Raw genomic sequence first — 13,265 nt, 5'->3', positions numbered from 1 at the left:
AATGACCCCTTCACAGGGGTCACCTGATACCATAGGAAAATATAGATATTTACATTATGACTTGGAACAGTAGTGACATTACAGTTAGGAAGTAGCAACAAAAATAATTTTATGGTTGAAGGCCACAGCACGAGGGACTGTATCAAAGGTCACAGCATTAGGAAGGCTGAGAACCACTGCTTAAAAGGTTGGGGTAGAATCACCATTAACTTGTTAATATTAATGTTATATGCAAACAAGTTTTCATGGAAACCTGAGGCTCTTCCTTCCATTCTCTTGTAGCTGCCCAGTCAGGAATCCTTGACAGAACAATTTCTCTGATTCTGAAGAATCAAAAACCCACAAAAAAGGTTTGTATGCCTGTAAGAATTGCTGCTTCATTTTTCGCTTTCCCTTCTGTGTGAAGCTAATGTTCTTCCACAATTCTGGCACTTTCTTATCAGTTTATCCCATGTTTGGGCTTTAATTTTTGTCTTTAGTATTGTCTTTTTTTTAATTCTTTTTAAATTAAAATTTCCACCTGCTCCCCGTTTCCCATTTCCCTCCCCTCCTCCCAAATATTGCCCCCTTAGTATTGTCTTTCATTGCATAATTTGCATTTTCCATGGTACAAAAAACTAGAACATATACACCAAAAGAAAAGAAAATGCAGTTGCCCATCAAATAATAAATTATGAAGTCTCCATGTATTACCATGATGGAAAGAGCTTCTCACTCATTCTCATGATTTCAGTATGACGGCTACACCTCATGTCCACTGGTGACCAGCTACAACCGGGTGATTCTTGCCGAGTTTGACTACAGAGGCGAGCCTCTGGAAACCTTCCCCTTTGATCAGAGCAAAGAACGGCTTTCTATGTACCTCATGAAGGCTGACCTGATGCCGTTCCTGTATTGGAATATGATGCTAAGGTAGGTGTGCAGAGGGATGTTTCTGGGGTCCTTCCAGCTTCCATGCAAAGCAGGCCTTGCTAATGGGACCTGCTCCACGGTGTCATGTCTCAAGAATTGTAAGTAACTCTTAAAGAGAGGTTAGAGGAATGTTTGCGGTATCTCCCGCTTGTGATGGGGTGCCTGCCCTTCATTCATTCACTGGACGAACCAAATCTTCTGTCTTCCAATCTCAGTTCCCTTTTTGTTCCTAACTAAATTAGATAAATAAAAGTGCTAATGACAATAGTATAATGAAAATCATTTTCACATGCCAAGTACTTTCTAATCTACTCCCTTCCTTTGGTTTTTTATTATGTTTGAGAAAAATGAAAAGTAGTTAAGAGAAGAGAGACAGACTCCAGTCCTGATTTACTTTTGAATAATGTTTCTACCATTTACTAGCTGAGCAACTTGATTAGACTATGTTTGGTTTCTTATCTGAGAAATGAAAATAACATTAAGGAGATAATATGCGCAGAGGCTGAGAATGGTAGGTGCTCAATGAGAAGACTACCACAAATTAATAACTCTTCCTCTTCGCTCAAAGTAAATACTCTTTGACTTTTCCAGACACACATGAGATTGCTAAGTCAGGATATATACACCAGTGATCTTCAGTCCAGGATGATTTTGGAAACATTTCACAGTATTTAGAGACAGTTTTGGTTGTCATAACTAGAAGGATGCTGTTGGCAGCTAGTGAGCAGAGGTGTTCAGGGCCAACCCCTGTGATAAGTAGCCACCAGGTCTTAAGTGTCAGTGAGGTTGAGAGACTCTGCCCTGCTTTAAAGTCATGAGGTAAAGCAAGGAGACAGTAGAGTTTGGGGCAGCAGCTGCTTCATGGGGGTCTGCAAAGTGGAGTCAGCATACTGGGCTCACACAGCAAGTTCAGTGTCAAAGCTAGGACTCAAGGCAGATTGTTCCAGTCATGAAATTCTTTCCACCTCAGTAGACACGTCTTGCCTTATGTGCTGAAAGCATCCCTTGTAACTTCTTGTAAGCACGGTGTTGGCTGAGGCCACCCTACCTCTTTCGTCTCCATAGTCTCTCTGTGTTGTTTCTTCCAGAGGCTACTGGGGAGGTCCAGCCTTTCTGCGGAAGCTGTTTCATCTGGGCATGAGTTAAGGATGGCTCAGGGCTTGCTCTCCTTGGATGGCTTCTGGACCAAAATCGCAGTTACTGATTGACTATGAAGGACACGAAGGACTCAGAACCTCGCCCTGTAAGGAGTTCTTCTTACTGGATGTGGTGACCTCTCTCCACCTCTGAGTAGCTATCATGTGGACGGCCCAGAATGGGCTTGATTCTTTGGAGATGGTCAAATGAAATAACAGACTTCTATTTTCTGAATAAAACTTTGTCATTGATTGACTTGTATGAGAAAATATCTTGCCTAGAAGGAATGGGAAGCTGCGGCACTTGGGAGAAGAAGCTGGTGCTGGTGGGATGGCGTTCTCGTTGTTCACCTCATACAGCCTGCATTACTTTACAGAGCCCGAGCCACTGAGCAGAATGATCCCATGACAGCCTTGCAAAGATTGTCACAGCCCTACACACTGCAGCTTAGAACTTGTGCTGCAGGAGTCAGCGTGGAGATCAGAGAGTCCACATGCCTCCCCTTGGGTGCTCAACTGTTTGAGCTGAGTCTGTGCTTTTCCAGCCAGTGGCAGGCACTGTGCTTGCTAATCTCTGCTAATCCTTTGGATATAGGGTCCTATGCTGGGCAGTTTTGGCTCCAGGAGCCTTATCAGCTTGGCCAAACCTAAGGTTTTTCTTTCTTCTCTCTTTTATTGGGAGTACCACCCGCACCATAGTCTGAAGGTCAGCTTTACCCCTTCTCCTTCCTTCTCCTCTATCCTGCAGGGCGTTTCCTCTACTAAATTTCTTCTTAACCTAATTCTCTCATGGCACCCAGGTTTCGCAGAGAACTTATACATGCTTAGTAATGTTGAATTTGAAGACTGCCAGTGGGTGTGGTGAGTATTGGCTTAGCTCAGCTGCAGTTTGCCCGATAAAGTGTGGTGAGTTGGCATTGGAGACAGCTCCAGTTTCTTTGGAGCCCAGTAGTAGCTCCAAATGATTTGCTCCCAACCAATTGATTATAGAAGTTTAGTTTCAGTCAGTCTAGAATTTTAGAGGCATGTATATTTCATATTCATAAATGTGTTAGATTTTTATAACACTTTAGAAATGAAACCCTTTTTATTTGTTACCAAGTCTCTCTGGGTGCCTGGGGTTCTCCTTATGATTCTAGAAACCCCATTCAGACTTTTATTCATTCAACAAATATTCATTCAACACCTACTAACTGCTAAGGACTAGTTCAGCTTGGGGAATGCAGTGAGGAACCAGAGTGATAAGGAGTTTGCTCTCACTTTTGTAGCCTTGGTGACAGCATCTTTCCTGGGATGCCAGAGAGCTGGCTGAATTAGACATGATTTGATTTGGGAGAACAGTTTCCTTTTGACTCTGGGGGAGGGTGGAACCCCAAGCTAGCAGGAGGACCTAAGCTAATGGAAGTGGAAGGCTTTCCCTGGAGTTGACTGTGCCAGTCACTTTCCTGCTGAACCCCGTGCTGGTTCAGACATCAGTGGCAGTCCTTTCATTCTCCAGGATATCCCTGGTTGTACAGTAGCCTAGAACTACTTCCTCATTCTGCTCCCAGGATGGCCAAGCCTTGCTGCCCATGGTGCTCATATCGGGCTGGCCAATAGCCTTCATGTGGCACACAGAAAACAGTCAGAGAAGAGATAAGGTCTCTATCTGAGAAGACCTGTGCTCCCTGGAATCCCTGTGCCCTATCTTGTGCAGGATTTGGGTTGTGTGTTCACTCTGTAACATTCTCACTGCAGGCTCCAGGAAGACCTGGGAATAATTCAGAAGGGACTGACTCTCTGGATGTGGGAAGAAATGCTATAAGAATGGGCCATGATTCCTGGTATGGGCTAAGCCTCTTGGTGGAGGAAATGTGAAATCCTTTACAGACTTCACACAACCTCTTGGTCTGCTTATGCCACTGCCTTCTGAACAAATTCTCCAAGCGTGGAACTGCTTCAGAGATCACGTATACAAGAGTCACTTTCGGCCACTGCTGTAGGAACCATGACCTACTGGTCCACACGTTGGTCTCTAGCTTTCAGTTTTCCAAGCTGGAGAAGAGAGCAGCTGTGCTCAATTCTAGAAAAGCTTAGCATTTGAAACCTTTCCACTTCATTTGCAAGTCTGGGGCTGGTCAAAGGAGAGGGCATTTTTGGAATTGTCTTTAAATTAGGAGCAGGGGTCAGGAAGAGGAGAGTGAGGCTTGCCATGTGGTAGGGGTTCAGGTTTCTGGAAGGGCAGTGTCTTTGGGTGGGATGAAGTCACAGGTTCTTCTGGTAGACATAAGTCTTATACACATTTCCTCAGAACCCAGAAGTGACAGGCTTGGGACTACTGAGCTAGGGAATCTTTTTACCTCTTGTTACCTTTGCCTTCAGAGATTCTTCCTTATAATTCCTTTATCTGGAGTTACAGATGGTTATGAGCCATGGTGTAGGTTCTGGAACTAGAATCTGGCTCCTCTCAGGCCTGGGAAAGTGGTATGTGAAGTTGTTGACAGAGGTTTCTGTCCCACCAGGTCCCAGAGTCATTAAGTTCCAAAGAAATACACAGAGGTCTACATTAATCATAAACTGATTGGCCTGTTATCTCAGGCATTTCATTAACTCTTATAACTTATATTAGCCTATAATTCTTGTCTGTGTTAGCCATGTGACTTGGTACCTTTTTTGGCGAGGCAGTTCACATCTTGCTTCCTCTGCATCTGGGTGATGGCTGCAGACTGAAACTTCCCTCTTCCCAGAATTCTCATTACCCCGCCTCTATTTCCTGCCTGGTCACCCCGCCTATACTTCCTGCCTGGCTACTGGCCAATCAGTGTTTATTTAAAATACAAGTGACAGGGTACAGACCATTGTCCCACAGTATGAAGGGATTGATGGAACTAGGTCATCGTTTAGAGATATAGGGAGGAGACTGGACTTAAGTTTTTGGCCAAGGTTTGAGGTTTAGATTTCTTTCTTTTGTATAATGCATGTGAAAGTTTCCCTCATATTTAAATTTTGTAGAAAATATAAAGAACAGAGACAAAAGGAATAAAAGTGATAAGTTTATCCAACATCAAGTAATGACAGCAAACAGCAGGCAGGTGTCTCTTCTTAAGCTTAATATTACAAATTTGGTTCAGACTAAACAGGTTATATTTATGAGTATGTATGTATAAACATGTACATCTGTGCATGCAATAACAATTACTGAGAAAAGCGGCCATGAATTTGAAGGAGAGTGGGGAGGGATATATGGGAGGCTTTGGAAAGAGCAAAGGGAAGGGAGAAATGGTGTGATTAAATTATAATCTTAAAATAAATTCCAAAACAAATTATTGTTCTTTTTGAGGAAGGTGGCTTTTGTAATTCAATATGTAAAAGCAGTTCATGTTATTAAAAATGTATTGGAGAGCTCTGAACTGATTTAATTAATTTTTTTCCTTCTAGTTCTGGGAATTGAATCCAGGGCCTTGTGCATGTCAGGTAAACACTCTGCCAATCTGAGCTGCATTCCCAACTCTCTGATCTGATTTTCTCCTTTATGCCCGGAGACCATAAGGCTTTAACTCAACATAGACTTGTTTTGATTATCTCAGGGCAGAAAGATATGAGAGAAATTGTTTGGGTGAGATGAGGCTTTCTGATTAGGTTAATAAACATTAGTTCTGTCTGCTTGACTGCCAAGTAGCTAAGGAAAGCGCCTGTCCACACGATGGAGCAATTTAAGGCTAGGCAGTAGATGGAAAGATCCCATGAGGCTGAGAAAAGAGGAGATGGAGGCATATTTTTCTATTCCAATATCGATTATATTTATGTTTACTTCCATGTTTCTCTGTGTGTGGGTGCGAGTGCCACAGCACACATATAGGGGTCAGAGGACAGTTTGCAGACATCAGGTTTCTCTTTTGCCACATGGGTCCTGGAGCTCAAACTCAGGTGGGCAAGCTTATCAGCAAGCACCTTCACCCACTGAGCCACCTCGTCGTATTCCTTCAACTTCTCTTCTGACATGTATGTGCATGCTGTGGCACACATGCACACATGCTTGCTCCCATGTGCACTTTCCCTCAATCATACTGTGGCACACATTTACATGTGCTTGTTCCCATATGTATGCTCATACATACGGTGGCACACATGCTTGTTCCATATGTACTTTCATTCATGTATGCTTTGACACACATGCACACGTTTGCTCTCATGTGCACTTCTCTAGTGCTTACTGTGGTACACATTCACATCTACTTGTTCCCGTATACACTCTCCCTTGTGCATGCTGTGGTGCACATGTACACATGCTTGCTTCCATGTGTACTCTCACTCACAAATCAGTACACACATGCTTGTTCCCATGTGTATTCTCACTCATGTATTCTCATTCACACATGTGCGTACATGTTTGCTCCAACATACACTTTCCCTTGTGCATACTGTAGCACACATGCTTGCTGCCATGTGTGCTGTCTTGCATGCATGCTATGGCACACATGCCTGCTCCCAAATGTGTTTTCATTCATGCACATTGTGGCACACATGCACACATGCTTGCTCCCATGTGTGCTCTTATTCATGCATACTGTGTCACACATGCACACATGCTTGCTCCTATATGTGCCCTTACTCCCTCTCTACCCTCTGCCCCAAGAGCCCATCAAATGTGATCTATATCAATTGTCTCTTCTTGTGTCTATTTTCTGGTTGAGTTTGACCACTGGTTGATGACAAAAGGAGATGGTGGGATGGGGGAGAGGGAGAGTAAGTTGTCCCTTTATTCCTCTGATTTCACCCTAGCAGGCTGTTTTGACTTCACAATGAGATAAAAATAAAAATTAAGACTATAAATTTATGAGGTTTTATAGAAGTTTTATAAAGATTTTTTTTACCTGTTGAATCTAATTATTTCAGGAGCATTATTTAGTGTGTTTTCCATATCATATTTCTAATCATTTTTATTATATTTTATAAAAAATCATAGTCTAAGAAAGAAACGAATAGAAAATGTACAAACCAGGTCCTTCAGCTTCAATTGTTGACAAAGCCCTGCTGTGGGTTCTGGTACCTGATTCCTGGCTTCTGCTGGGCTGGATGCCAGAAACAGGACATAACTCCAAACCCTGAGTGACAGAATTGTGCCTTTGCCTGGGACTCATCTACATCTGACTCTGCCATGGTGTCTTGGCCCATCTTGAACTGATCCACAAGACTCCTTATTTGCTCCTATTGGGACTTAACTGACACTAGGGAAACCCAAAGTAAGGCGGTGATGCTGAGAGAATGTATGGAGGAGTGACAAGAGATGGTGAAACCACAAGTGAGTGTTGGCTAGAGGGAAGTTGAGTGTGTGTGTGTGAGAGAGAGAGAGAGAGAGAGAGAGAGAGAGAGAGAGAGAGAGGTAGTCATAGTCATAGCAAGGGCCAAGTAACTTCAAGATGAATAGGGCTTGAGCTCAGGTCGTGGCACCAGGAGTAGGTGTTCACAGATATTCTGGCTAGGTGTCATATCACTAGGACTGCAGAAACCACTGTGTAGATAGCTTCAGCACAAGAATTCAATACTGTGGCGGTTGTGAAATTATGACCTGTAGGGCAAACACAGCCTACTATCTGTTCTTTAAGTAAATAAAAGTATCTTAGAACATGGTCTTGCTTATGTGATGATTCAGGTATACTTACTCTATGAGGACATAGCTGGGGAGGGATGAGAAAGCCCATGTGTGGTCTGCAAAGCTGGAGATATGGACAGTTTAGCTCTGGAGAAAAAGTTTGAGAACTCTGGAAACTGTTGTTTTTCAGAAAGCTGTGGAGCTTCAGAAACTCCAGTCCCAGTGGTCCTGGCTATTGGCCATATCAAAGTAGGCAATTTCAAGGCCTAGGAGATGGCCTGGACCTTCCACTGTCTAGCCTGATGTGGATGCCCTAGCACTCTGAATGAAGCTGGGTATATTTGTGTAGCATTCCAGGTGATGAAGGGATGGTTGGGGAGTGGGTGGGAAGCTGTTTTTCTCCTGACTTCTCTCTCCTGTATGTTCTCTTCATGTGCCGATCTGAGTGGGCTGTAGCTCAGATGATCTGTCATTTCCTTAAGCCATCATGGCTCTGTTCCTGGGGCATGGTTCTGAGTTGGCTTTGAATGAGGTTGTAAGACCCGAGAATGGGCCTCGTCTCCAATGAGAGCTGGTGTTACGAGGATAGGAGGCTGTGATGGCCTGCCTGCTCAGTTAGCTGTGCTCATTCCTCCACACATTCTGCAGTTATGGACAGTATGGGTCCTGTCAGCTGCTGGAGCTTCTCAGGTAACTCAGACGAAAGCCAGTGATGTAAAGGTACACGGAGGAGGACGAAAGGTCAGCACCCTCTTGGCTTTTTCCTGTTGTCCAACAGTGAGTGTTACCTGCCAGAAACTGGAGGGCCTGCTTCAGAAATCTGCTTGGCCATTTTTCTACCTGATCTGCCTTCATGAACTCTTCCTAGAAATGCTTGATTGACTAGATACAAGTGCCAAGTTGTATCTTACCTGCTTGATAGACTGACATTACTGTTAGTGTTGCACACAGGAACCTAACCTTTAGTCACCGGAGACTCCAGCCCATCTCCCCAGTCCTCCTTCCCTATAACTCTAGAGGACCCATCTCTCTAGATGTGCAGAATGCTTTTATTTCTTTACCTTTCTGCTGTCAGGATGCTCCATCCCTTCTGTGCAGCAAGCTCCCATTTATTGATTAGGACTCCCTCCAAGAGCTAATCATAGGCGAGAAAGATGTCCTTGTCTCCATCCTCAGGGCATCATCCTCAAAGTGCTGCTCATCGTGATTCCTGTTCAGAGAGCTCAGGAAACACTCCTTACAGAAAGGAGTGTGTACGTGAGGTGATGCAGAGGCTAGCGATTACCACCATACAGATGTGCAGGGCCGTCTTCTCTCACTGCAGCCTCATCCACCATACAGATGTGCAGGGCCGTCTTCGCTCACTGCAGCCTCATCCACCATACAGATGTGCAGGGCTGTCTTTGCTCACAGCAGCCTCATCCACCATACAGATGTGCAGGGCTGTCTTCTCTCACTGCAGCCTCATCCACCATACAGATGTGCAGGGCCATCTTCACTCACTGCAGCCTCATCCACCATATGTATAAGGCATTGATGGCAACCTGACCAACACTGATGTCTAATTTTCTTCTATGAGCTATGATGTTTGGGAAACAAGATGCTAAATCAGTAGGCTAGGATTGTATGTAGGACAATAGAGGAACAACACTAATTTGTCAATAGGACTGCTTTGGTTGAGCGCTGTTGGTGTTAGGAAGAAGGTAATGCTGTTTCTTCTGAAGCTGTGCTTGCTTAGTCTTGATCCCATGATCGGTGGTCAAGTGCTTTGAAGCACACAGCTGGTCAGGAGTTTTGCATCCAATTTCTTATCATATCCTCAGGACTTCAGTAAGGGAGAACCTTACTGTTTTTTAGGGAGGATCCTGGGCTGAAAGAAAATAACTTGCCCAGGTCATGTAACTAGGAAGTGACAAGGGCAGGTCAGAGCCAAGTGAGCATTCTCCACTCTTCTCTGTGTGCCACAAGGCTCTGTCTTTCCTCTGGGGCGCCTTTGACAGGCGTAAAGTACACACAAGTACCTTCCTTGTTAGCTCGTTTATTTCAGAGGGCGGGCAGCAGTGAGAATGTGAGGCGAGAGGGAGACATTTCTAGAACTGGAAATTATGCCACTTCCAGTCTAACAGAGAACAAACCTTTAATTTAATTCAGTTTAAGAATCTTGCAGAAATTTGTGCTGTTTACTGTCACGTTAAACAGAAGGAAGCTAAGACTGAGAGACCTTTGTAAGCAGTGGTTGGCAGTTCATGTGTGTGTGTGTGTGTACACACGTGTGTATATGTATGCACAAGCTCACATAGTTAACTAGAGCATCCCCCAGGCCTATTCTCAGTTCTCCTTGGGTTTGATAACATTTCGCCCTGAAGCCTCATTCAACATGTGCTTGCTGCCTGTGTGAATGTCCCCAGCACTGCCTGTCCAATTTTATCCACTCTCCACAGAGCATCAGCTTTGGCCTCGTCTCATGATTTTATCTGTGAGGAGCCGCTCTCAACGCTGATGAGCAGTTCATCAAAAGCGATGGCTTTCAAGCTTTCTTTCCAAAAAATATTAATTTTATTTCATATAATATATTTTGATCATATTCTTTTCCAAACTCCTCCAAGATCCACCCTACCCATCTAACTTTATTCTCTCTCCTTCTTCAAAATAAAACCAAACCAAAAATTAAAATCAAAAACCAAAAGATCAATAAGACAATAAAATACCAAACCAAAAAAAAATTAGAATAAAAAGCTCACAAAAACAAAACAAAACATGGAATCCATTTTGTGTTTCCTTAAGCCATATTGATTGTCTCCACCATATTTTAGGCATTTGGAGGACAAAGCTCCTCTAATGCCCCTGTTCCCCTCTAGTGGTAAAGCCTTTTTTGCCTCTGTTGGGTGGGAAAGCTGGATGACTCCATAGCATGGTTCTAAACTTGGTAGTACATTCCATCAAGCTCCTCAAAACCCAGATTCCCAGACATTCACCAGGAGGTTCTGTCTAGCTCGACTCGATCAAACCTGTGTAATGTGAGCAGGTGGCTGCTGTCCACATGGCTTGGGTCTGCTGGTAGGGCCAGCACCTCCATGCTCTTGAGTGTCTTTGAAGGATGCTGATGAGGAAACCCGTCTGCTCTGAGGAGAGTTGTGAAGAGAGCTATGAGCTGTACTTATCCATGTCAGTTCTGTATGCAGGAGGTGGGGCTTGGGGACCTGTGCTTCTGAAAGCTGTTACGGTGAGCTGGTGCTCTTCGAGGCTTGGAAGACACCTGGGGTGGAAGGAGGATGCAACACAAAGCAGAAGGAGCCGGCAGTGAGTCTTAGAGCCATGACATCCCATCACAGTCGGGTGAGGCCCTTTGCTACTGACTTACACATATACTATTTTTTTTTTATCATAAACCCGAGGTCAAGATATCAAATGGGATAAGTGTATGAACGATTACTGAATTATATTAATACATGTAAGGCATGTAAAATAGTGTATGAATTTCATGAGAGCATTGTAAAACATTAGATGTTTATGCAAATGATATCGTCGTTGTTAACAGCATTGCAAAGCAGTGGCAGAAGCGACGTGAGATCCAAGGATGTATCTGATGCTTTTGTATCCATTGGCCCTTCCAGACCTCTGGTGGAGATGCGACTCCCTTCCCTTCCTCCTCTTCCAGCATCTAAAAGTCACAGAAAACTGTAAACATGAAATAGCACAACGATCAACTAGACAGACTTTACTCAGATTCACCTATTAGAACGTTTCATTTAATGCTGTGTACAATACGGCTCCAGAGATTTGGACCAGCCTGGGTTGGTGAGGGATGAAGAAAAGACAAACACAGATAGATCCAAGGACACAAAGCCTGGATTGGGTGGTGTGGGCTCACCACTGGAGAAAACTAAGCATTCCAGAAGCACAGAGTGTTCATTTTATAGCACTGAACAGAGAGGCAGGGTTATTGAACACAGCTCAACAAGGAGCAGGGTTATTGAACACAGCTGAACTAGGAGCAGGGCTCATGGTACACAGCTATATCGAGGAGGCTGGTTCAGCTAATCTCAGTAGGAGCAGTCTTCAGGCTGTAAACATCCAGGAAGAAGAAAGCTGTGGCGGGCATTTTCTGCACACATTGTCAGCATCCACACACTGAACGGGTCAGGCTAAGCATCCACTGAGGAGAATGATACGGTGAACAGTGTTTGCATAGACTGTCAACAACCACACATGAAACAGAAGGGACGGATTTGCCATTTCCCCCTGAGTTCTTGACGTGACTGTACCTATGTTGACAGCACACATTGACTTAGGACTTAACTCACTTAGAGATTCCTCCACTCCCTGTAAGTTGTCTTTCTTCCTATTTCTCTATAAACTTATAGTTATATATGTTTATATACATTGTTTTGCATAATTAAACTTTAACACCAGGACTACTAAAATACTAATTAGGGATGTTCTTTTGTATGAACACAATGTGGTTGTCAACCTCATAGATTAGTAACTTATTCGATCTATTGTCCACATTCTGACTTATAAGCTGATTAAGGATGTCCTTCATAGCCCTACTGCAGTTCAGACTCCAGTCTATGGCATGGTTACACACTTACATGTCCAGGGTCTATTGCTTCATCATTTCATCTGGAACATTTCCATAGCCTTTCTCTGATGGAGGAGGGTCATCTGTCTATGTGTTACTTTTATTGGTTAATAAAGAAACTGCCTTGGCTTTTGATAGGGCAGAATTTAGATAGGCAGAGTAGACTGAACAGAATGGTGGGAGAAAGAAGGCAATGAGGCAGATGCTATAGCTCTCCTCTCCAAGATGGATGCAGGTTAAGATCCTTTCTGGTAAGCCACCACCTCGTGGTGCTATACTCATTATTAGAAATGGGTTAATCAAGATGTGAGAATTAGCCAGTAAGAGACTAGAGCTAATGGGCCAAGCAGTGTTTAAAAGAATACAGTTTGTGTGTTGTTATTTCAGGTATAAAGCTAGCCGGGTTGCGGGACACAGCCCGCCGCTCCATCTACATTTCTCTGTCTTTTATAACATTAACTCTTTTACTGTTTGCATTTATTTATTGATTGATTGTGTGTGTGTGTGTGTGTGTGTGTGCGCGCGCGCGCGCATGTGCACAAGGGGAGACCAGAAGAAAGACTTCCAGAGTTGATTCTTTCCTTTCACCATCCGAATCCCAGAGAACAGACTTGGGTCATCAAACTTGGTAGCAAGTGGCTTTACCTGCTGAGCATTCTGACTGGTCCCATAGTGACATCTCTGAAGGATAAATAATATTCCCCGCTTTTTAATTTGTTGTTATAAAAGCATTCATTTTTTTAAAGGCAGGGTATCTCTACTTACCCTGAACTGACTTCAAACTTGCAATCCTCATGCTTCATAACTTGGGGTGGTGTAATTACAGGCATGTGTGACCATGTCTAGTGCATATGCCACCATGTCTGGCTGTCCTAAGTTTTAATAGGTGTTTGGTGTTTCTGATAGGTTGTAACTGTGCCCTTGGTCACTACATATTGTAGTCTGGGGTTCACTGGACAGGTATGTCATTTCTGATTAGACATGATGATGAATCCATAGCTGTTTTTGCTCACTCCCTGGCCTGACACCAGAGGGGAAGTCAGAGAACCTCAGTAGGAACAAA

General features: G+C 43.7%; 1 protein-coding gene across 1 annotated transcript in view; it reads left to right on the top strand.

The window, feature by feature from the left end:
- The window catches only part of Sqor (sulfide quinone oxidoreductase), a 40,267-nt gene extending 34,856 nt beyond the window's left edge, over positions 1 to 5,411 (top strand). The window contains exons 8-10 of the mRNA XM_057781933.1: positions 283 to 350; positions 734 to 912; positions 2,001 to 5,411. Of these exons, the coding sequence (XP_057637916.1) occupies positions 283 to 350; positions 734 to 912; positions 2,001 to 2,058 (305 nt within the window). The 3' untranslated portion in view covers positions 2,059 to 5,411. The remainder of the gene's footprint in view (positions 1 to 282; positions 351 to 733; positions 913 to 2,000) is intronic.
- Positions 5,412 to 13,265: the final 7,854 nt, after the last annotated feature.

This window comes from Chionomys nivalis, chromosome 9, assembly GCF_950005125.1.
Source record: "Chionomys nivalis chromosome 9, mChiNiv1.1, whole genome shotgun sequence".
Taxonomy (NCBI): domain Eukaryota; kingdom Metazoa; phylum Chordata; class Mammalia; order Rodentia; family Cricetidae; genus Chionomys; species Chionomys nivalis.
Note: the sequence above shows the minus strand (reverse complement) of the source record. Positions and strands in the feature narration are given on the sequence as shown.